The sequence below is a fragment of the Urocampus carinirostris genome, chromosome 9 (assembly GCF_059441175.1).
Source record: "Urocampus carinirostris isolate Australia breed hairy pipefish chromosome 9, RoL_Ucar_1.0, whole genome shotgun sequence".
Taxonomy (NCBI): Eukaryota; Metazoa; Chordata; class Actinopteri; order Syngnathiformes; family Syngnathidae; genus Urocampus; species Urocampus carinirostris.
The window spans coordinates 8,486,668-8,510,270 of NC_142357.1; the positions used below are offsets into that span (position 1 = coordinate 8,486,668).

Below are 23,603 nucleotides of genomic sequence, written 5' to 3' on the forward strand. Positions count from 1 at the left end.
CCTGTTTTTTCAGGTAAGCTTGGTGCTCGTCTTGCTCTTCGAGTTTCTCCTGTCTGGATTTGCTTGTAAACGGACTGCTCCTAGCAAACCGTGGTCTCTGAACTTGAGTAAAACCTGAAAAACAAAAAATGCATACAAGTTAAACATAAAAAGAAACTAATTCAAATTAGACCAGCATTATCACAAACGTTTAGTTGCGAAAGATGGTAAGGATTGTAAGGGAAATTATAGTTTGTATGTGCCTTTGTATGGTTATCCTCTAAAGTACCTTAACGAAGCCAAAGAGTATCTCCAGGTGGTGTTTGTATCCTTGCAATAAATTTCCTCTTGGGACCTGCTAAATATTAATCAAGATGACCTTAACTTTAGTGCCGGGAAGCCTGCTCAAGAGCTTGCCTCCCATCCTACATTCCTTTCTTCTTACACAGACACATTGTACCATTTATGTTTATGTTCCAAAGTTTCACCATCCTCATTTGTTATACTCGCAAGCCATCTAGCGACCAGCATTATTCACTTAATTTAAATTGCGTTTTCTGTCTAAAACTATCAGACTCGTTTCAAGTATTCACGTGATCTCGCTTAAGGCAATCATGGGTGTTGGTATATGTGTGCTTTTCAATAAATGAGTCTCTGGCCGTGGGGGGGGGCGTGACTCCTTCCTGAATCCATCTTGGAAGCAGACCTTGGAAGCACGCGTCTCCAATAGAAGGGCTATCAAAAACCTAAATCTCCGACTCAGAGTGTGTTCTTTGCTTCATCCTAATACAATCGCAAATTTTAACCTTGACAAGAATGTGCTCGATTCGCTCATAACAGTGAAATGCATTTTTTTTAATAAGAAAAACTGCAATTGTGGGGTTTATTTTTTTTTTATTTAGTGTTTACATAGTTTTTTTAATATAAGTAACCAGTAATCAAACAATAAATTGTCCTCACATGAGATTGTACAAGGTTGTTCGCCGAGGTCTTTACACTCAGATTGTCTGTCAACTAAATGTGAGTGTATTCGCCTACTTCACAGTAAAAAATTAAGCTGTTTGGAAAACAAATTGATTTTTGGAGTGTTTATTAAACATGATAATAATACATTATGAAAACTCACTTAGAGTTACACGACAAAAAAGTTATGTTTTGCATAATATTTTTTTCCATCTATCCGCAGTATATAATCGCTGCGCCTAAAAATTACTGAGTTAAGGTGTTAAATACTATATTTTTGTAGCAAAGAAGACACGACAGAGAACCCAGGTCACTATCTGTTTCCATCGCCGACGGGTTTTATTCCGGCATTGTAAACTCTAATAGCAATGCATTTGTTCCCAAGAATTATAGCCTAACTTTCGTTGGCTCTCTTTAAATTACAAAAACTTTGCAATATCACAAAGTGTCTTCTCTATTCCGTTTGGTGAGGAACTTTAATTTTCCAACAGATTTCTCCAACAAAAATAGTAGTACAATTTCTATGATAACTAAATTCACACTGCTTCTGTACCAGCGGTCCTGTCGTTGGGATTCTCATCTGAGGAGCCATCGACAACAGCTGCTGCTCTCTGTTGCTCCCTTGGCTTGCTGTCGCCATCTTCAATCAAATGGGGTACTTGGTGGCCTTTAAAATAAAATTACTTTGTCATTCTAAATTTCGAACAAAGTGAATACAGTTTCTACATTTGAGGCGTTAACTCAAGTGTTTTTCAACCAGTGTGCCATGAGACCTATTTTTGCAAAGTATGCCATTGCCCTCTTCGTTATCAGCTAAGTAACTGTGACATTCATCCATATCAATATGTGGCAGTAGATTACTATGTTGTTTTCTTTTTATTTACTATTACTAATACTAAAGAAGAATACATTTTATAACATATTTTGTTTGAATAATATGTTTAAGATTGCACTTAAAAAAAATAATAAAATTTGATTATATATATATCTCATCTCATTAGCTGCACCGCTTATCCTCAGTAGGGTCCATCCCAGCCATCTCGGGGCAGGGGACACCCTGAACTGGTTGCCAGCCAATCGCAGTATATACATATATATATATATATATATACACATATATATATAATGAAGTCAAAGTCAGGATGTAATAAAATGTATTGTACAGTTTTTGTTTTGTTTTTTTCTCGAAACAGGATAAAATACAGTAAATCTTGAAATAGTTTTAAGATATCATAAAATCTGAAATCAAACAAACTTTTTAACCAAAAAAAGAATAGCCTGTATTGCCTCGACAGTGACCACAAATGACAAGAAAACGTTATACCGTCAATTTAGGCAACGTGATTAAAAAACAAAAACAAAAAAACCCATGAAACTGGAGTGGGAATAAATTATTACATTTTTTTCGACAGACAGTGTGTGTCTCATTTTTTTAAAAAGAAAAATGGGTGCCTTGGCTCCCAAAAATTGGGAAACATTCCTCAACATTGTAAGCAAACTGAAAGATTTGCCGTTCGTCTTTTCAACCGCCTTAAGTAACAATTGAAACAAAACAAAATTTTATAGAATAAGGTATGAAGCCAGGGAATGTTGCGCAATTTATAATAGCATTCTGGAATTCCCATATCAAAAGATGACAGGATGTCAGATGTCCAAAGTAGTTCAAGTGTCTGCTATGGACTCAAAATGATCAGAGGGATAGGCAGAAATAATCAGTTTTGATGTGATTTCTCAAAGGCCACTTCGGAGGTTCAAACCACCTCTTTGCTCATGTTCCCTTCTCCAACACATCTGAATCCAATGACCAGCTCATTTTCTAGTGCGGCAGAGTTCTGAAAACAATCCTAATTATTTGATTAAGGTGTCTTGGAAAGGCATGGTAAAGAGTCTAGTGGAGGGGTTCCCAAAGACTGGCCATGGTTTTCATATGAGGAAGACCATCGTTAAGAATAATAAAGAAAACATGTTACGATAACATTGACATTAATTCTTCACATTGCTACATTACCAATATTCCTGTTGTTGGTCTCAGTGTGCTCAGTAGGGAAGGTGGCCACCATAGCTGGAACTCTCTGGTGGCGCTCTGAGGTGCCATAAGTCTCCTCAATAAACTTGTGCATCTGCTTGCGGTCAGCTGGTCACGAGAAAAAGCAGTTTTCCATTACTGTACTAACAAAATAGTGTAGCGTTGTTATGAAATTGGATGCGACTGGACAAAGCTGGGAGGGTAAGAACAAGACACACTTATAAGATGTCCTGTATTGTCTTTGACTGGGGCTCCACAACCTCCTCGACCCCAAGGCTGATAATTCTTCATTTCAGCCTCGAGCTTGGCCTCGGCACGCTCCCTTTCCTCCCTCTCCAAACGCTGCCGTTCATGCTTTTCTTGGATCTTAAAAAATAGATATATAACAACAAAAATAAAAGCATTGCTTTTTGTTGTCCAAAAATATGGTCGTGCTAATTATGCTTAAACCAGGAATACTTTTATAAGCAGCTAATGTTCTATTCTGACTCAGCAAATACTGTAATTCATGTAACCAAGTAAGCTGTATAGTAAGCTATTTTGATGAACGAATGTTAAATCATGTTGAGTAATGTCAACCTTTTGTCATGGTTTTGTGTGTGTAAATATTTACGTTTTAATACTTTAGTGCAAATATATATTTTCCTACCAAAAAAAAAACAAGATTAATGCAAATAGCTAATGTGACTGGATTAATATTGGACCCATCCATCCATTATCTGTACCGCTTATCCTCAGTAGGGTCGCGGGGGTGCTGGAGCCCATCCCAGCTATCTTCGGGCAGTGGGCAGGGGACACCCTGAACTGGTTGCCTGCCAGTCGCAGGGCAAGATTGGACCCCAAAAGTGGTTTTCCAGCCTGAAAACTGCACTGATATCTGTACTTAAATTACCCCACATTCAATATATTTTTCAGATCATTAAGTTCATGCAATCAATAAATCAATTAACTTTTTGAAAGCAAAATAAATAATGTAGATGAGGGAATACTAAAATCTATTGAACGGGGTAAAGGATCCTAAAACACAACCAATAAAGACCTGTCAACCCATACCATTTTGTAAAGAAAAAATTCACTAAAACTTAAATAAAGTCATATTAAGAACATACAATTTCTTTGCCTATTGTGCAATTTCCTGCCACTAAACATGCAGTGCCTTAAAGAGACAACTTGATGTCACTGCCGTTCCTTTAGACATGCACATAGTTATGTTGTGAAGGCACACCATGTCCCAACTCTCCGCTTTAACGCCTTTGTTGTGCCTACTTGACTTTAAAAGTAGGCTAGATTTTTATGTCGTAGTCCTGAATTAAAAAAAAAAAAATTAAAGGGAAATTATTTATGTGATACTTTGGACTTGTTAGTACTGTAGTTAGTAGTAGCGTACCCTCGTAGACATTCTTTGTGAAAGGTGCTTGAAAATATCACTTGGCCTAGTTGATTAATAAATATTATTTTTTAACAAATTAAACTAGTAAACCCCCAGCCGCAATATTAAATTTGTTAAAACATTTCTAAGCTTTTGCATATATTATTAATTCAGGGTTGACAGGTATGGACAAGAGGCAGTGGTACTACAAGAAATATAAAGGGTGATAGTAACAGTATAGATGTGGAGTAGTGGACATTCGGCTGGGAAAAAAAAAACTTCTAAGGATCGATCCACGGTTTTTGGACTGGGGATACAAGGATATTATAGGGGTAGTCTTGATTCTCTTTACCTTGTTCAATTCCATGGTGCTCCTTTCACAGACATTGTTCTTCCACCATATCGCTGACTAAGATGCAATGAAGGAATAAGTTGCCACATTTTCCAACTTTTCGTTTATTATTCTACATTTTTATAAAGTGACATGGCCGCTTTCTTGTGTCCCATTTCATCTGGAGGGACGAAAGCATGACCATGTTGGGGGACGAGGTGCTTAACTTGTTTGGGTGTTTGGGCATTTGGATGGCAATGGTCAAATTTTTTACTGTTTTTTGCTACCTTTTCCATTTTTTCTTTTCTTTGTTTTTGTGTATGTGTTTGTCTTGCTGTCGCTCACCTCTCTCGAGGGATATGACCTGGGTAGTTAGTTAGTCAGTTAGATAGATAGACAAATAGATAGATAGGGATAGATATGATGTCATGCAGAGTATATTATTATTTATCTCCACAGTTTTTAAAAATAAATAAATGCATTTGTAAACAAATGTAGGTAAAACGTGACTTAGGTCGTGTATATATATATATATATATATATATATATATATATATATATATATATTTAAATCAGTTACTCTGGTCTTTAGGAATAAATAGGGTCATCAAAGAACAGCAAACAGAGGTAACAATAAACCCTAACATCTTTTTTTGCAATTCAAAGACTGCCTAAGCCATGGCTTCCTGTGGATATTAATTCCCCACTTTGGAGTTGAAGTAAATAAATGTGCACAGAGAACACACTATCAATCTGTGTGTAGATTGAAACACAATTAGTAGTGTGTCATGACATTGATGTTGTTTTGGTTCAATAAAATAAGATTATACGGATTGATATAATACAATTAGTGTCACAAATATAATAAAGATTGCCAAATAATTTGTGTGTTTGTGCTTACAGAAATACATTGAAAATCTAATCCAAAGTAGTTGAATTTACTCTCACCTAGATCAAAGTTGTGAATGAGATCATACACTAACTAGTAAAGCTAGAGAAAGTTCTTGTAAATGTATTCAATCACAAAATAGTTGGCTGTGATTTCAGCTTGGTAAACAGAATGTCACCAAATGCCTTTATAATATATCTTTGATCAAAAACAACTGAAATTACCAATAGATTTGCACAGGCCACGTGGCAAATCCAAAAACTGTTACAGAGGCCATGTTATGATTGACTGTAATCGAGAAAATTTGATCATTGACACATTCCCTTTGGAGGAACCAAATTAACCTGGACACATCTGTTGTGAGGACAAACCCTGTCAAATAGACAATTAAACCTAATGGCAGTGAAGAATACATTACACTGAATAATCAATTTTGATTGCTTGTTTTTTTTTGAAATTGCATTCAACGGCAAGTTGGGTCTAGACCATTTTCATTAGAAAAGCAATTTGGCTTTGCCAGGAAAGAACCAAATGAGCATATGTAACATTGAAAAAAAAACTAAAACCAAATAAACAATGTATTTTAAAATTAAAATAACCAAAAAATATTTGGAAAGATTGTCATTAGGATCACAAATTATTGCATCTCTGAGAGTAAGATTTACAAAAATATAAATATATCTAGACAAGAGTTTTTTAAGCAGGGTGCCTGGGCACACTAGTGAGACCTTGTCTAGGTTGCTGCAAAACAATTGCCTGATTTATGTTTGAAAACAAGCTACCATTGTTTAGTATCTTTGCTTTCTTCTAGTGATAAGCAGAGTAACTAACATTTATAAGTATGAGTAGACGGCAGCATATTACCGTTTTTTTCTTTCTGTATATTAATTATCTGGCTCAAGAAGTGCAGGCAAATATATTTGACAAGTTACTATGTTTGAACGCGCGGTTGAAGATTGCACTTTAATATCATAAACAAATAAAATAAAATAAAACGTCTTTGCTCATTTGACTTATTTAAAAAAAGGAATAGCACATGAAAGGTCTAGTTCCACTGCCAAATTATTCTTGTTCATTTTAAGTATACGTTTTTATTTTATCTTATATTTTTACAGAGAACAGGATATGGTTTGAACTTGAAAAACCAGGTTAAAAATGTATTAACATCCCAAATAACAGATGAAAATGAATAAACACTAATGAAAAACGCTGTTAATAATTTATAGAACATAATAGTACAGACCTGGGCACTCCGGTCCTGGAGGGCCATACGTCCTGCCAGATTTTGAAGTTTGCTCTTCTTTAACTCAGGTGATACAAATTATAACCTCGTTAGCAAGCTAGCAGGTGCTCGTTAACGATACTGGTGATTGGAATCACCTGTATTGGATCAGAGAAACCTCAAAAATCATGCAGAACATACGGCCCTCCAGGACCGGAGTGCCCAGGTCTGTAATAGTACAAGCTTTTTTTTTTTTTAAAATGATACCAGGAATTAATATTTAATCATTTTTGACAGATGCTGAGCCTCATGTTTATCTTTGTAATGAAAAAAGTGAGCCTTGGGTCAAAGAGAATTGAGAAACACTAACAAAAAGAAAGCAAACATTCCCCCCAAAAAACTATTCCTATCGCACACCTTACCTGTTTCATCAATTCCTCTTTATAGGTCAATGTCTTTTCTCTGGTTGATCTGGAGTTCTCTGGAAGAAAAAGCCCAGTATGCAGGGTGGCTGAAACAGGTGGCTCAGTAGTAGCAGGCCTGCCAGAGAAATACACAAAAAAGGAAAACGATTGCATGGCAACGTCATTGTTATGTGGCCATTACACTGAGCTAACATTTAAAGGAAGCATTACCAGAGCCATATTCAAGCACTTTTTAAGCACTTTCAAAGCCAATTTTCAAATTTATTCAGTACTAATATAATACAAAATCCGGTGTCAATCATGTATTGCAATTCACAATTTTTATTCTTGCGTGTGCATTTATAATGAGATATGATTTTCAGATCTCAAGTTAATCGTTAATATATTTTTTGAGACAATTCTCTCCCCATATAGGTCTTCGGGAAAAATGACTGGTAATATGTAGCTTACATTTTCAGTTGCAGGAAGTTTACAATTTAACACTGAAAAGAGCCACCGTAATTTTTTTTACATGGCCCATAATAAGTGGCAATAATTTATTCGTAATCCTTGCAGTAATACACATTTCATAGTGCCCTGTTAAAGTCTATCATGCACCTGTCCTCTTGGGTCCGTGGGGGGCGATAACGCTTCATAGGACAATGCTATAAAAACTTATGCCAGCTGCAGTTAATCACGAGAGAAGAAGAAATGCAATGCCAAAGCGAAGCCACTAGAGAGCAGTGTCGGCGTCATATTTAAGCAGACTTTGAGAAACATGACAAAATATTCAAGAATTTAAAAGCACTTCACCCAAAATGTTTTTGACCAATTTAAAATGCTACAAAATACAGTCAACGTGTTTTGGTCCAATTAGCAGTCTGTGAGAATTCAAGTACGTTCTTGCATTTCAATTGGACTAATCTCATGAAAACAGCTACAACTGTGTACAACCACCAGACCCTCCTTGGTAAATTTTCTGAGCCATGCTTGTGATAGTGATATTATTTACGTTTATCAAGTAAAGCTCATTTGAAAAACGTAATTATTAAGAAGTACAGACGATCCCCTACTAACGACAATTCGACTTACGAAAATCGTTAGATACGAACATTTTTTTCGGGATGTCGGAAAATATCTGGACATTGCTGTAAGTCATATTGTATGTATTTTGTGCACCTTTGTCCGAGTAGAGGACAGTACTGTAGTGCTTCTTTCCGCCACATGGCACTGTGAGAGGTCACCCAGGATCTACCCCGAAGAAAAAAATCATCCTTCTACTTACGAACTTTGACGTTTTTGTTTAATATATCGTGCATTGATTCAATATGGTTGGTCCAATGTGTAAAGAAGAGGCGAGCCATTTCTTTTGAAATGAAAGTGGGATAAGAAAGATTGATGCAGTTGAAAAATGGTTGGATCGCTTTTTTTGTCCACTCTCTACCACGAAGGAGGACCTCTTGAAGCCCATCTTCCAAGAGTAAGTTAAACTCAACTTTATATAGAGCATATTATTTTATGAAATCTTTATTTTTAGTACAAAACAATACAGGTTACTTATACAAGCCTTAAACATACTTATATAAACCTTGAACATACAAAATATAGCACTGAAGCAACTTATGAACAAATTAGACTTACGAACGATCTCGTTCGTAAGTAGGGCAGCGTCTGTACTGGTACAAGGACGCCAAACCTATATATAATTTCAACTGAAAAACAAAACAAAAAAACATTTGTACTACGAGCCTAGTCTTTAAATGCACTGCAAAGCCAGTCTTTGCATTCAGAGTGTCTTCCTTCTAGGTAATAATAAAGTGTGAAATTCCAAAATGAACAGTCTGTTTTAAACTAACCAGCATCTTATACGGGAACTGTTTCAGACTGTGCGGCAACTTATGTGATGTAACAGTCGCCTTCAATACACCATGCCCAAATTGTGGGCATGTGGGGAAAATACTATCAAAACCGACTGGTTTGATCAGCTCTGAAATCAGAGATGTTATTCAGGTGTCCAAATTGGAATTGTCCTTATTGTCATTGTTAACATAGTGAACAAGACACTGTATTAAAAACACGTAATAAATACTACACATCTAAAATAGGATAAGAATAGGATAAAAAGGGTTCTCAAAATTATATAAAGCTCTGCAAATGTCTCTTAGTAAATGATGAGATGGTGGTTAAGGAAAAATGGGAACAAGAAGCTAATGTAGTGATAAAAGACGACGAATGGGAGAAAACTTTGAAAGAGGGATACAAAATAACCAGCAGTCTACCTTGAGGGTTCCAACGCTCTAGTGTAAGCGAGGTAAACAGGCCTTCTATCAGAAGACAGCCCACAGCCACTGCACCCAAGCAATGGAGAATGATAGGCAGCTTGAGGCTGCTCCGGCGGAGGCATTAGCCCGCATCCAACAGCATTCTTGTCATGATTAGGTAAACTGGATGATGATGATGATGGTGATGATTCATTCTGTACCAACATGGAATGCGGCAACAGCAGAGAATCTTTCTTCTTGGTCAGTCCAAACTGCCTGATTCGGTTGGGCTAATGTGTGGAGACAAGCACATTTGCAATCAATGAGTTGACATGATTTTTTTTTCAGAAGATGAAGAGATCTGCTCAGTCTTACTTGATGTTCTCAATCAAGCAAATTTGAAAGCTAAGATTTTTGCACAAGATCTATATATATTTCATCTGTATATTCCTATTATTTTCTGAGACAATGCATTTTGAAGATAGCATCTTTGTCGTCCTGAGCTGTGACGTCATCGGAGGTTAAACAGCACCCTAGCTAGCCAGTCAATATATTGTTTTAGAACATTTCATTGTTTTCAAAAGTATTTTTTGCAATCTTTAGTTTGATGAATGGATTCAAATGCTTTGGAAAAACTAAACATGATCATTAAATGGACTGGAAATAATTTTTCACAAGAATGTTAATGAATGTTCATTAAACACTTATTATGAAGATCCATATCTGAGCGAACAGGCTGTTTAGGAATAGATGAGAGGAATAATCTAAGGAGCATCCCTGAATTCTATAATAGTGATAGTAATAATAAAATTACTCACAGGCAAAAAGCAGGTTCAAAGAATTTTTCGTGGGCAAACCTTAGCCTGTCGTAATAATCAATATGTCAATTGTTTACTTGATGGATAAAAACAAGGATGGTTATTTTGCAATAAAAAAAGGTTACCAACATTTGAATAACAGAGCAAATTCCCTGTCAAAACATTTCACAAACGTAAAAAAATAGAGTTGGTCCATTTTTTTCAAAATAGTTTTTGTTGTCTTTTTCATTTAGCTTATTTGGAATGCCTTGGTCTTAAAAGATTATTGATTGTTTTATGAAATGGTGTTCTTGTTATATTTTGTCATTATGATAAAACAAAAAGATCATTCATCGTTAGCTGTTATTGTGACAGGCCTTAACATACCAGCCGATTTCAAGAAGACAACGTCAAAATTTACATACATATTTAAGAGCAGGGGTTTGCATTTGAAGAGTGTATGTAGTGGTACTACTCTGGCCGGTCTGCAGTTGACACTTAGCGAAAATGTATAGATTAACTGTTACGAAGTATAAGAAGAAACTGAGGCTGTAAATCTAGCAAGAATTAAAAAAATAATCTAATTATAAAGCTTAAAAAATACATCTATACATCGTTGAAAGCAAGGGCGATGTCCTTTACTAGAACTTTGCGCTGCCATAAAACGTCATTGGTAATTTACAAAAAAAAGGAAAAAGGGATTTATTCATCGAGGGCCTTTGGCATGTATTCAGATAAAAGTGAAAATCAAACAAGCTTTACAAATATTTGTTATTTTTCACCCCACTCACAGTACAAAACATTAGTGAAGAACATTATTTTCTTTTTATGAAGTATAAAAGGAAATTACCTCATCCTGCTCACCAATGTAACTTATATAAGATACACGACTCCAGGATTTGTTTCTGAAGCTGTATTTTGCGATGGATTTATGTTATTGAAATCTGAACCCCTTTGATTTTCAAACTCAGTCCCACAGACACATTTAATTCAATACAATATGTTATGAGAGCTTTGTGACATGGAGATGGTCACCAAGAAAAATTACATTGAAAGCTTTGTGACATGGGGATGATGAGGAAAGACTGTTTCTCACTCACACTGCTTATGTCTAAGCTATAATCTTCACAATTCTGTTGCGTTTCAATTTCAAAATTTAGTTTACGTAATATTGGAATATAATATTGTGAATGTGCTTAATTGCTGTTGAGATTGTCATGATTGTTTTCTGTTTTTAGTGTCAATAAATTTGTTCAAACCAAAAAACCAAAAAATTTAAACACCAAAGTGTCGAAAAAAACTCATATCGTTAGAATAAGATATAATGAAATTGTGAATGTGTTTAATTGCTTTTAAAAATGTCGACAAAAATTGTTCAAACGTCATATTGTTAGAAAATGATATAACGAAATTGTGAATATGCTTAATTGCTGTTAAAAGTGTCGAGAAAAATTGTTCAAACCTCACATTGTTTATTTGCTGTTAAAAGTGTCAATAAAATTGTTCAAACCAAAAAATTTAAACATTTTAAGATGCAATGTAACTAAAGTGTTGGCATTTCAGAACTGGAGTTTAACTGTTAGATGACTTATCCCTCTGGCTACGGGCCACTCCTCATTTACCAATGCCTTGAAGCCTGTGGCTATAAATGCAAAGCACTTCATGATTTTTTTTTTTATTGTCAACCTTTACTTTGCCAACTGATTCATCAAAAAATATAATTCCATTTGGCCAATGATCGTAACAAAGATGCAACAGTGGACCTATGAAACAAGTCTTATTAATGTGTGTACCAAGAGGTTTTGTTGCTGTTGATGAGAGCTTTAGTGGGTTTAGTGCACAGGAAGAAGAAAATGGCATTTCAAAACTAAAATATATATATTTTTATTTCATATCTGTGATACCTCCTAAGAAATGATCCTATGGGACATTTGAAACAATACTTAGAGACATAATTAGGCTTAAAAAGGAGAAAAAGGTTTTTATGGGTTAAATGGAGCTGAATTAACCTAAATCAATCGTGCTTTGTAATATGCAAATCATGGCATTTGCTAAAATGACATTTTTACAATAAACAAAAGCTTGAGGTGATTTTTTGATAGAAAATTTACCCTCATTTAGAGTATTTTTTCCCCAAATCATGCTCATTCCAGTTTAATTTAAATGAAAACATGTTGTGTTAATGTACCTCTTATACTGCAGGACTTTCAAAATAACAACTACACCAATTACATTGCAAGCAAGATATTGGGTAGGCCAGATTTTAGTATATGCTGATACCTGTTTCTCTGGATCGTTTACCCCCGTTGCGGCAACGTTTAGCTCCAAATCCTTTTCCCTGCACAGAAGGACACCACATACTCTAATGGTCAAACAAAATACAAGAGAACTGAAGCAGTATAATCAATTAATTATTCAGTACCATGTTTTCAACTAAAGTAGTCTAACTCTAGATTTTAGTGAGTAGTGTAAGTTTTCTTGAACCAGCAACAGTTAATATTTAAAAAGTGCTCACGATTGGTGATCAATGCACTTAAGATTGTAGTTCAAGCAGGGTTTATTTTTGTTTAGTTGGTATGCAGTCAAATTTTGTGAAGACTTGCCTTTTTTTGTTTCTGTATTGCTCGGCTATCTGTTGCTGAAGCTCCTCTTTGTAGCGCTCTTTCTTCCTTTGTAAGCTTTCATCTGTATCAAGGTTTCCTGAAAAACAGATTTTTTCCAAAAACTTTAAATCATCAACCGTCACAAGATTGCTTGTCGGGGTAAAAGGTAATCTTAAAGGTAACCACAGATTATTTTTTTCAGTTAAGCACACACCACATATTTTTTGAACGACTAGCCAGGTGTTAGCTCAGGTTTTGCCATGTTCTTTGGTATGTTTATTCCCGACCAGCTTTGCATTTCTCGCCTAAAACGCTTGGCTGCTTACGCAGTGTTTTTTGGTTGGCCAGCGTCGCGTTTTTCTGCAGGATAACACCTTTCATTGATCAGTCCCGGTTAGGCCCCTGTGGCGGCACTCGTTTTTTTAATTGCCCAGTTAGCCCCTTTTTGGCTGCTCGCCCTTTGTTGTACCACTACTGCAGGGGTCGGGAACCTTTTTGACTCAAAGAGCCATAAAAGCAAAAAATATTGATTTTATTTTGGGAAAGAGCCACACCATATATTATGAGACAAATTTACTAAATTGCTAAACCCGCGCCCCAGACAAAAGCTTAGTCTTCAGCACATTTATTTTTGATGATTTGATAAATATTATGAAAAGAGAATAATGCCAGAGCCCCTGTCCCAAATTCAACAAACAGACCACTTTAAACTTGTCTCTTTCTTGCAATTACTCAAGATCGGTTAAACTCCTTTTGACCCTTTTTTTCATACATATTGGTTTCAAAACCAGATGCAAGCATTTATTTTGTAAAAACGTCACAACATTCTAAGAATAGGGAGCCTTGTGTGCTTACCTTTGGCGAGAGATGGGAGGGAATGCTTGTACTTTTTGCATAGCTCCACCCATCCCTCCCACTCACCCAATCAAATGACTAAGTTCTCTTCCGGTGTTTTGGCGTATTTACAGTTCTGTGGATTCATCATAAAGTATCTGAACACTGAACACAGATTATATAGTGAACTTTTAAATAAAGGATTCTTTAGCGTTGTACAGCCAAAACGAGTTTTTTTTCCCCCCTTTTTTGTGTGACACCTTGACTGTAAATTGTAGTGAAAAACATGCCCTATATATACTGCAAAGTGTTTCCTTCGCATTTAGCTTTGGTTTGGCTTTACGTGTGCCTGAATAGGATAAACAATCTCGGTTTTGAACAAAATGGAGAAATTTTGCATGCAATCAAATTGGTCTCTGAGCCATAGGTACTCATAGAAAGAGCCATATATGGCCCGCGAGCCATAGGTTCCCGACCGCTGCACTATTGCATCCACCTGTTACCCACCTAGGCTCTCTCTACAGAAACTACCAAAACTTTGCTTTAAACACTCGTAATCTCTTTCAAACATACCACAAAAACAATATATTGACTGGCTTGCTAGGGTGCTGTTTAACCTCCGATGAAGTCACAGCTCAGGACGACAAAGATCCTATCTTCAAAATGCATTGTCTCAGAAAATAATAGGAATATACAGATGAAATATATATAGATCTTATGCAAAACACATGTACTATTTCCTCACATTTAGCATATGTAAAGAATTTGGGAGATGGCGTATGTTCAACAAGTCATTTTTACCAATTAAAAGGCCTGTAGAAAACACTGCATTGTCGTCATTGTTCAACCCTCTTGATCGCCTTCCTTGGCTGATGAAATCAGAATGAATTTCTCTGTCGTTCCTGAAAAAAATGTAACTTTAATAGATGAAAAATACCTCTTCAAAAACATTGCGTTCTAACTACCTTTCATCATCCTTATTGTTTTGGGTCTCCTTGCATCGCGAGCCTAATTTTCGTCTACTATTTACTTCTTTTGGCTTCTTTTCGACGCACCGCTCATTCTCTAACTCCCGGTCCAAGGGCATCTCTTGCCTGACTTCTTGACCAGGACTATCCGGCGGTGAAAGAGCTCTGTGAGATTGGTAATGGGCTTCTGTAAGAGTGCCCACATCCATCCGTGAGGGGGGTCGTAGATTGTGTCTATCATTTTGCTGAGGAGAGAGAGATACCCTTTTTAATAGCATTGCAAGCCATTTTTAAGATTAAAAAACAAAGTATGCATTATTGTTATTTTTTATATCAAATGTGAAGTGTAAATATTAACTTTTGAACAACGTCAAGGTACTTAGCAATAGCATTTATTTCTTAGATGTTTCTGCTGTATTGAGATATGATTCAGTAATACCATATTTTCTGGACTATAATGCACAACCAAAAACCAAATATTGGCCAGGAATTTAAACATGTGCTCCTTATATACGGATAATGCATACCAGTGTATGTTTATGCATTTACTTTTCAGCGCAACCCTAATCCTAACTGAAGTCTTAATTCTTTGGCCCTTATAGATCGGTGCACTGTATATATGAAACAAATATCGCAAAATACCAATGTTTGGGGTTGCGCCTTGTAATCCGCTGCGCTTTATAATGCGCAAAATTCCTTACTTTAATTCATAATTGCAAACTGTGCCTGCCTCAGAAGATGCCTAGTGATAGAAAGACAATGATTCATTGTGGAATTGTGACGTTTAGGTATTAGCTACAAATCTATCACCTGTGCAATGTAGTGTCTGTAGTCCATACAAAGCTCATGCTGAAGCTTCTTTTTCTTCTTTTCATACTCCATACCAAGGTGAAAACCAACATTGTTCCTTTCCCCTGACAGAAATGCACCAATTAGTATTTTATTCGCTTTTATTTTGGGAATTCCAAAATAAGAAAAAAAATCAGTTGCTGTTGTTCATTTTGGTAAGAAACTAGCCATGCCAATATATTTAGTAGAGCAAATTAAGTCTGAGTAAATTGTTACCAAATTCAAATGACCTTGCACTCCAATGTGCGCACCAGGAGTGAGAAGACTAAAGCCTGCGGGCCACAAACTTCTTATTATGATTTTGAATCCAGCCCACTAAATGTTAAAAAATTAATAAAGATATATATTACATGGTAAAAAAGTACCGTATTTTCCGCACTATAAGGCGCACTGGGTTATAGGGCGCACCCCGAAAAAAATAGTTTTTGGTCCTATTTTTGACATACATAAGACGCACCGGATTATAAGGCGCTACAATGGGAACGTCGACAAAACAGTCAGATAGTTCAGTCAAACGTATTACCCCCTTAACATTCCGAAAGCTTGCAAAGACGCAAATACGTGTCGAGAACACGTGCGGATGCGGTGTCCGTACGATGTCACTCAAATGCATCGTTCCACCATTCGGAAGGTTAAAGTCTTGGGATTCAAGAGATGCCAACCATTCCTTAGTTTCTATTTTCTTTTTCGCTCGCAACTTTACTGTATATATATAACAATAAACACTTGCAATTGAGTTTAATTTAAAAATAGACACTCCATTCCATCCATTATCTGCACCGCTTATCACAGAAACATTAATTCAGTCTGAAACAAGATACAGGGATAATATATATAGCCAGAGTAGCTCACCGAAGTCGTTGTGTTCATAATAATGTGCAGCCGTGGTCCTCTTATATCCGTGAGTTCAGTAAATCCAGGAGAATAAAATATTTACAAATACAAAATAGTAAGCAGCACGGCGGCGCAGTGGTTAGCGCTTGCGCGGCACAGTTCATGTCATGGGAACCTGTCGTGGGTTTAAATCCAGCTCCAGACTTCCTGTGCGGAGCTTGTATGTTCTCCCCGTGCTTGCGTGGGTTTCCTCCGGGCACTCCGGTTTCCTCCCACGTTCCAAAAACATGCATTTCAGGTGAATTGGCCGGTCCAAATTGTCCGTAGGTGTGAATGAGCGAATAAGTTGTCTGTCCCTGTGTGCCCTGCGATTGGCTGGCAACCAATTCAGGGTGTCACCTGCCCACTGCCCGGAGATGGCTGGGATGGGCTCCAGCCCCCCCGTGACCCTAATGAGGATAAGCGGTACGGCTGATGATGAGATGAGACAAAATAGTGAAAAAATGCTTTCTGTATGCCGTCAGCCACGTGCTATACGCATTCATTTTTTTCGGCCAATTGCAGGCTTTGATTTGCCGTTTAAGCCAATGCCAGCCTGTAAATTATAAAAAAGATCCGCCCCTTGACCTCCGAATAACTTTAGCCAATAGTGATCGATTCAACTGATGATTGACACGTCTTTTTTGGCCAATTGCAGGCTTTGTTTTGCCGTTCAAGCCAATGCCAGCCTGTAAATGATAAAAAGGATCCTCCCCTTGACCTCCGAATAACTTTAGCCAATAGTGATCCATTCAAATGATGATTGACACATTGGTTAGCCAATGAAACGCCGGTAAATAAATCCCAGCATACACCGCGGACTACTTGGCGTTTGGGGGAAAATCTAGTCGGCGGCTGCAAGTTAGTTGCAAGACTTTGCAAATTAATTTTGTTCCATAAATAAGGCGCACTGTATTATAAGGCGCATGGTCAGCTTTTGAAAAAAATAAAGGCTTTTAGGTGCGCCTTATAGTGCGGAAAATACGGTACTAGTAATAAAAATGTGTTGATTTGGTGCCTCTCTTGTCCCCAGTGTACCCAACATTCAAATATATGGCTATATTTTCAACAACATGCTATTTTGTTTATTGTCAGGTATATATTTTATCTATCAAATCATTTAATGGAAAAAGAGCCAACCATAATGCATTGAGGTTTTTTTTTATGCAAATGATCAAATTTAGTGCTTATAAAAGGGAGATATTATATTACTTCCCTTAAGTTACTTTTAATTAGTTTTTATTCAGATACTTGTATTCATAAATTCACAGAGTTTCAAAATCAATTGCATAACATGGTCTTTTATAAACAAATATGCAACGAAATATATCTTGTGAATGAAAAAGACAAAAACCTAAGCCTTTGTTAAATTTAGTGCTTTAAAAAGGGACATAATTTATCATTTTCCTTTTTTTATTTTGTGTTTGAAAACCAATTTTACAAGATAAAATAAAGGGATATGTATTTGTTGATTGCTGAAAAGAACTGTCGACTTGTGGTACAAAGAATGATCCCCGCAAACTCTGGCTTACTCACTAAAAATAAAAAGCCTCATGTGTTTTGGTTGATATTTCCGGGACATTTACATTTTATTTTTTTCTCACACGGTGAAAATGCTACGGTTGTATCCATCCGTAAAATGTAAGTCCATGCTGCTGGTGGGCCACATACGAGCACAACTTCTAAACAAGCTGCAATTTGGGGCGAGGAGGAAAAAAACACGGTTTATGTTGAATTTTGTTGAGTGATATTAAAAAAGTCATCCATTATTTGATGTTCAACGTTAAATGTGGAAACAATGTAACTTAACGTAATTACATCACTCATCCCATGCCACCTGATTGGATTTCTCGCAAACACCATGCAAGTGGACGGGGCTGTATGTTTGTCTCTAGGGCACAGGTGTCAAACAGGCGGCCCGCGGGCCAGATCAGGCCCGCTAAGGGATTGAATCCGGCCCGCGAGACAACACTCAGAGAAGCACAAGAGAAAAACAAGCTGCAGGTTAAAATATGTCAACTTGGTGTTGCCAAAGTCAGGTGCCTCTCACAAAGACACTGTACTTGTATTTATTTCTCTCTCTCTCTCTTTCATTTCCACCCCTTTTCTCCCACTCGGTCTCTGTCTCTTCCACTCTCTGTGTCTCTCTTTTTCTCTTCCTTTGTTGCTCTTTGTCTCTTTCTCTCTCTGTGTCTTTTTAACTTCTTTTGCTCTAACTTCCTTTTTTCCTTTTCTCTCTTTTCTCTTTCTCTCTTCCTACCCTTCGCACTTTCCTTTCTCTTTTCTCTCCTTCTGTCTTTCTATTTGGATTTATTTTTTCCTCTTCCTTTTTTTCCCCCTCTCTCATTACTTCTTTTTATCTCTTTTGTTTCTCACGCGCTCTCCCTCTCTCTCTTTCTTTGTCCCACACTCTCTCCTTTTCTCTCCCTCCTCATATTTCTTTATCCCTTTTTCTTTCTCTTTAATCGACTAGCCCGGCCCCCGACAGAATGTTTGTTCTATCGTGTGGCCCCCGAGTTCAAATGACTTTGACAGCCCTGCTCTAGGGCATTAATATGATTAATTCAGATTGAACCAAAAATTCGGACTATTCCATGTATGTAGCCATAGCCAATGAGTTTTTCAGCGTGTCGTCATTTACCTTTCTCCTGCAAGGTTAACTTGGGAGGGATGTTCTCCTTGAGTAGAGGCTCGTAGTTTGTAAGAGGTTTTGCCTAGCACATGAAATGAAATACATTCAAACACTTAAAGAAAAATACTACTAAAACAGTTCAAGCCTTTCACCACTTTCATTGATCTAAAAGACTGGATCAGCCTAAATTAAAAACACAATAAAAGATTTGTATATGGCTAGATACAATTATTAGAGGTTTGAAAGACAGGTTCCAAATAACTCAAGTTGCCAACTTACCTGGATTTCCATGTAAGGAGGATCTATTTCCAAGCTAGCTCTATCTTGCGCCACTCTTGCCTTATGCTCCCTGAGGAAGAGCTCCAGCTCATCTTCCATCATAACCTGGCAAAATGGGTTAATGTATCAACTGAAATTGCAAAGTTATAATAGAATATATATATATATATATATATATATATATATATATATATATATATATATATATATATATATATATATATCTCATCTCATCAGCCGTACCGCTTATCCTCATTAGGGTCGCGGGGGGGCTGGAGCCCATCCCAGCCATCTCCGGGCAGTGGGCAGGGGACACCCTGAACTGGTTGCCAGCCAATCGCAGGGCACACAGGGACAGACAACTCATTCGCTCATTCACACCTAGGGACAATTTGGACCGGCCAATTCACCTGAAATGTATGTTTTTGGAATGTGGGAGGAAACTGGAGTGCCCGGAGGAAACCCACGCAAGCACGGGGAGAACATACAAACTCCGCACAGGAAGTCTGGAGCTGGATTTGAACCCACGACAGGTTCCCATGACATGAACTGTGCCGCACAAGCGCTAACCACTGCGCCGCCGTGCTGCCCATATATATATATATATATATATATATATATATATATATATATAAAAAATATATAGCGAATCCGGAAAGTATTCACAGCGCTTCACTTTTTCCACATTTTGTTATGTTACAGCCTCATTCCAAATTGTATTAATTTAATCTCTTATCTCAAAATTCTACACAAAATACTCCATTATGACAATGTGAAAAAGTTTTTTTTTTTTTTTTTACTTTTTTTGAATTTATTAAAAATAGAAAACTAAGAGATCACATTTACATAAGTATTCACAGCCTTTGCCATGAAGCTCAAAATTGAGCTCAGGTGCATCTTTTTTCCACTGATCATCCCTGAGATCTTTCTACAGCTTAATTGGCGTCCACCTGCAGTAAATTCAGTTGATTGGACATGATTTGGAAAGGCACACACCGGTCTATATAAGGTCCCACAGTTGAGTGTGCATGTCAGAGCACAAACACCAAGCATGAAGTCAAAACAACTGTCTGTAGACCTGCGAGACAGGATTGTCTTGAGGCACAAATCTGGAAGGATACAGAAAAATTTCTGCTGCTTTGAAGGTCCCAATGAGCACAATGGCCTCCATTATTCATAAATGGAAGACATTTGGAACCACCAGGACTCTTCCTAGAGCTGGCCGGCCTTCAAAACTGAGCGATCGGGGAAGAAGGGCCTTAGTCAGGGAGGTGACCAAGAACCTGATGGTCATTCTGTCAGAGCTCCAGTGTTCCTCTGTGGAGAGAGTTGAGCCTTCCAGAAGGACAACCATCTCTGCAGCAATCCACCAATCAGGCCTGTATGGTAGAGTGGCCAGACAAAAGCCACTCCTTAGTAAAAAGAACATGGAAGCCCATCTGGAATTTGCCAAAAAGCACCTGAATGACTTTCAGACCATGAGAAACAAAATTCCCTGGTCTGATGAGACAAAGATTGAACTCTTTGGTGTGAATGCCAGGCGCCATGTTTGGAGGAAACCAGGCACCGCTCATCACCAGGCTAATACCATCCCTACAGTGAAGCATGGTGGTGGCAGCATCATGCTGTGAGGATGTTTTTCAGCAGCAGGAACTGGCAGACTAGTCAGGATAGAAGGAAAAATGAATGCAGCAATATATAGAGATATCCTGGATGAAAACCTGCTCCAGAGCGCTCTTGACCTCAGGCTGGGGCGAAGGTTCATTTTTCAGCAGGACAACGACCCAAAGCACACAGCCAAGATCTCAAAAGATTGGCTTCAGAACCACTCCGTGAATGTCCTGGAGTGGCCCATCCAGAGTCCAGACTTGAATCCGATCGAACATCTCTGGAGAGATCTGAAAATGGCTGTGCACAAACGTCTCCCATCCAACCTGATTGAGCTTGAGACTTATTGCAAAGAAGAATGGGCAAAACTGCCTAAAGATAGGTGTGCTAAACTTGTGGGATCATATTCAAAAAGACTTGAGGCTGTATTTGCTGCCAAAGGTGGATCAAAAAGTATTAAGCAAAGGCTGTGAATACTTATGTAAATGTGATTTCTTAGTTTTCTATTTTTAATAAATTAAAAAAAGTAAACAAAAACTTTTTCACATTGTCATAATGGAGTATTTTGTCTAGAATTTTGAGATAAGAGATTAAATTAATACAATTTGGAATGAGGCTGTAACATAACAAAATGTGGAAAAAGTGAAGCGCTGTGAATACTTTCCGGATGCACTGTATATATATATATATATATATATATATATATATATATATATATACTAGTGTCAATTATGTCATCAACAGCAAATCATTGTGCAGAGCTAAAGACATTTATTACACGAAGAGCATAAATGCAGTTTTTTTTAATCATTTAAAAGACCACAATGATAGTGCTTTGTGCTGCACAATGCAAGCCAGCCATTATTAATAGTACAGGTAAATTAAATGAAGCGTGTTTTGTGCCGACACCAGCTTTAAAATGAAGAAAATAATCACTACTTAAACCAAATTGTGTACCAACATTTAACCTAAATATTTCTATTTGATCATATACAGAAATGAATGTGACTTTCATTTAGCAAACGATATTTTGCATTGCAACATGACAGAATAAAAAGAGAAAGACAATGAGTAGATTTATACCTGCAAAACTCAAAAGTATCCTGAGAAACGATTAGTACAAAAGTGTAATCAAGTCATTGAAATGGCAAGAAGTGTCACACGCTCCTTGGAGTCCTGGTAAGAATACTTGCCATAAATAATGTAACCAAAACAAGGTTGCTCGACCTGGCTGCTTGTAAGGATAGGACATATGAACGGGTTTTCAACACCTTAAGTGCTGTTCTACACAAAGTATTTATACACTTATGCAACAAGATCCTCCACAAAAAAAAATCTAAATTCTTAATGGAAAAAAACTTCGATATGTTTTAGCTTAAAGGGACTTGGGAACTTTGAGAAGGGATCACACATGGGGTAATACCCCTTGAAGGATGACCAAACTGCAATGAATGTGGCAAGGGCATCAATGGACAATTCATCATCCTTAAATATACTGTAATTTATAAAAGAAATCAAGCATCAACAGGTTGCCTGTCTCAAGGGAGATTACCCAATGAACGATCCTTTCTCAGAGTATAATTTTCCTCATGCTGAGGTTTTTTTTCCCTTGCCCTTGAGTAGGCTCCAGATTTGGGGATGTTGTTAAGGTGGTCTGTGCAGCCCTTTGAAACATTTTGTGATTAAGGGCTATGCAAACAAAATTGTGACTAGACTTAAACATTTTAGTCATATAGTCGTTGTTATGGAATTCTTGAACAACTTTACATGTTATCTATGTTTTTTATTGTTAATTGATTTTCACTATATTTTGTGTATTGTTACCCAGTGCACCATCTAATGTGCCTCGTCATCCATGCAAGGGTATAACCTCTTGTGTGGCCCATCTCAACGACTCTTATTTTCCTCGTGCGGATTTGTTGTTTTTCCTTGCCTGCATGCCAGTTTCAGATCAGGGGACGGTGTCATTATGGCCAATGCAGTGCTTTGAGACTACAGTATTGGTGAAAAAAATGTGACTGAAATCACGGTTGACATGTAAGAGGGCCATGTATATTCGAGTTCGCGTGTAGATATGCCACCCGGGATTTATGTTCTCAAGACAAAATGGAAAAAAAAATCCGGGATAAGCAGGAAGAGTGAAAAACGTGTACCGGTAGGCTCTGGTCCTCAGTCAAATAAACACGGCTACTGGCTCCTTAATTTCCGTTGTCTGGCAACCAGAGCGCAGCCGTAAGCACAGAGAAGGGAGCTTAAGATAGGAAGCTAAAAATGGAATTAAACTGCTTCATAATAGCAAGCGCAGCTAAAGATGAATTAAATATAGCCGATACGATACCATATCGCTAGGGTTTAGCTAGCCACCTAAATAAAAGGTATCAAGGAGAATATTTTATTAACAAACCAATTCATCAAATATTGGAAAAGACTGGAAAAAATACTGTTCTCAAGCAAACCTAATAGAAATTCGTGATTATTGAATATTTCCCACCTTGATAGAATTGTACGTAATATCCAGCTATGTTTAGTGGCGCCTTGTTCTTCTTAAAATGTGTTTCGAGAACGACAGGACAGATTCCGGTGTGATTTGTCAAAATAAAATACAACACTTATATATTTTAAAGCAAAAAAAGCACAACACGGATATTCACATCCAAAGTGAAGAATGTGGTAAGCATTCTATTGTCATTGTATCATGGTTAACGTGGAACTGGGT

General features: G+C 37.2%; 1 protein-coding gene across 3 annotated transcripts in view; it reads right to left on the reverse strand.

Annotated features, from left to right (window-relative positions):
- LOC148359242 (centrosome and spindle pole associated protein 1-like) overlaps positions 1 to 23,446 on the reverse strand; it is a 36,847-nt gene extending 13,401 nt beyond the window's left edge. The window contains exons 1-15 of one of the 3 annotated variants that reach the window (XM_088344446.1): positions 23,379 to 23,446; positions 19,280 to 19,384; positions 19,010 to 19,082; positions 15,457 to 15,560; positions 14,644 to 14,891; positions 14,480 to 14,580; positions 12,845 to 12,941; positions 12,522 to 12,579; positions 9,463 to 9,734; positions 7,202 to 7,319; positions 4,690 to 4,746; positions 3,187 to 3,334; positions 2,951 to 3,076; positions 1,496 to 1,609; positions 2 to 114 (exon numbers count right to left, since the gene is read on the reverse strand). In XM_088344446.1, the coding sequence (XP_088200572.1) occupies positions 2 to 114; positions 1,496 to 1,609; positions 2,951 to 3,076; positions 3,187 to 3,334; positions 4,690 to 4,746; positions 7,202 to 7,319; positions 9,463 to 9,734; positions 12,522 to 12,579; positions 12,845 to 12,941; positions 14,480 to 14,580; positions 14,644 to 14,891; positions 15,457 to 15,560; positions 19,010 to 19,082; positions 19,280 to 19,381 (1,731 nt within the window). In that variant the 5' untranslated portion in view covers positions 19,382 to 19,384; positions 23,379 to 23,446. The remainder of the gene's footprint in view (position 1; positions 115 to 1,495; positions 1,610 to 2,950; positions 3,077 to 3,186; positions 3,335 to 4,689; positions 4,747 to 7,201; positions 7,320 to 9,462; positions 9,735 to 12,521; positions 12,580 to 12,844; positions 12,942 to 14,479; positions 14,581 to 14,643; positions 14,892 to 15,456; positions 15,561 to 19,009; positions 19,083 to 19,279; positions 19,385 to 23,378) is intronic. The other 2 variants (XM_088344447.1, XM_088344449.1) reach the window with 2 other exon arrangements.
- Between the last annotated feature and the right edge of the window lie 157 nt (positions 23,447 to 23,603).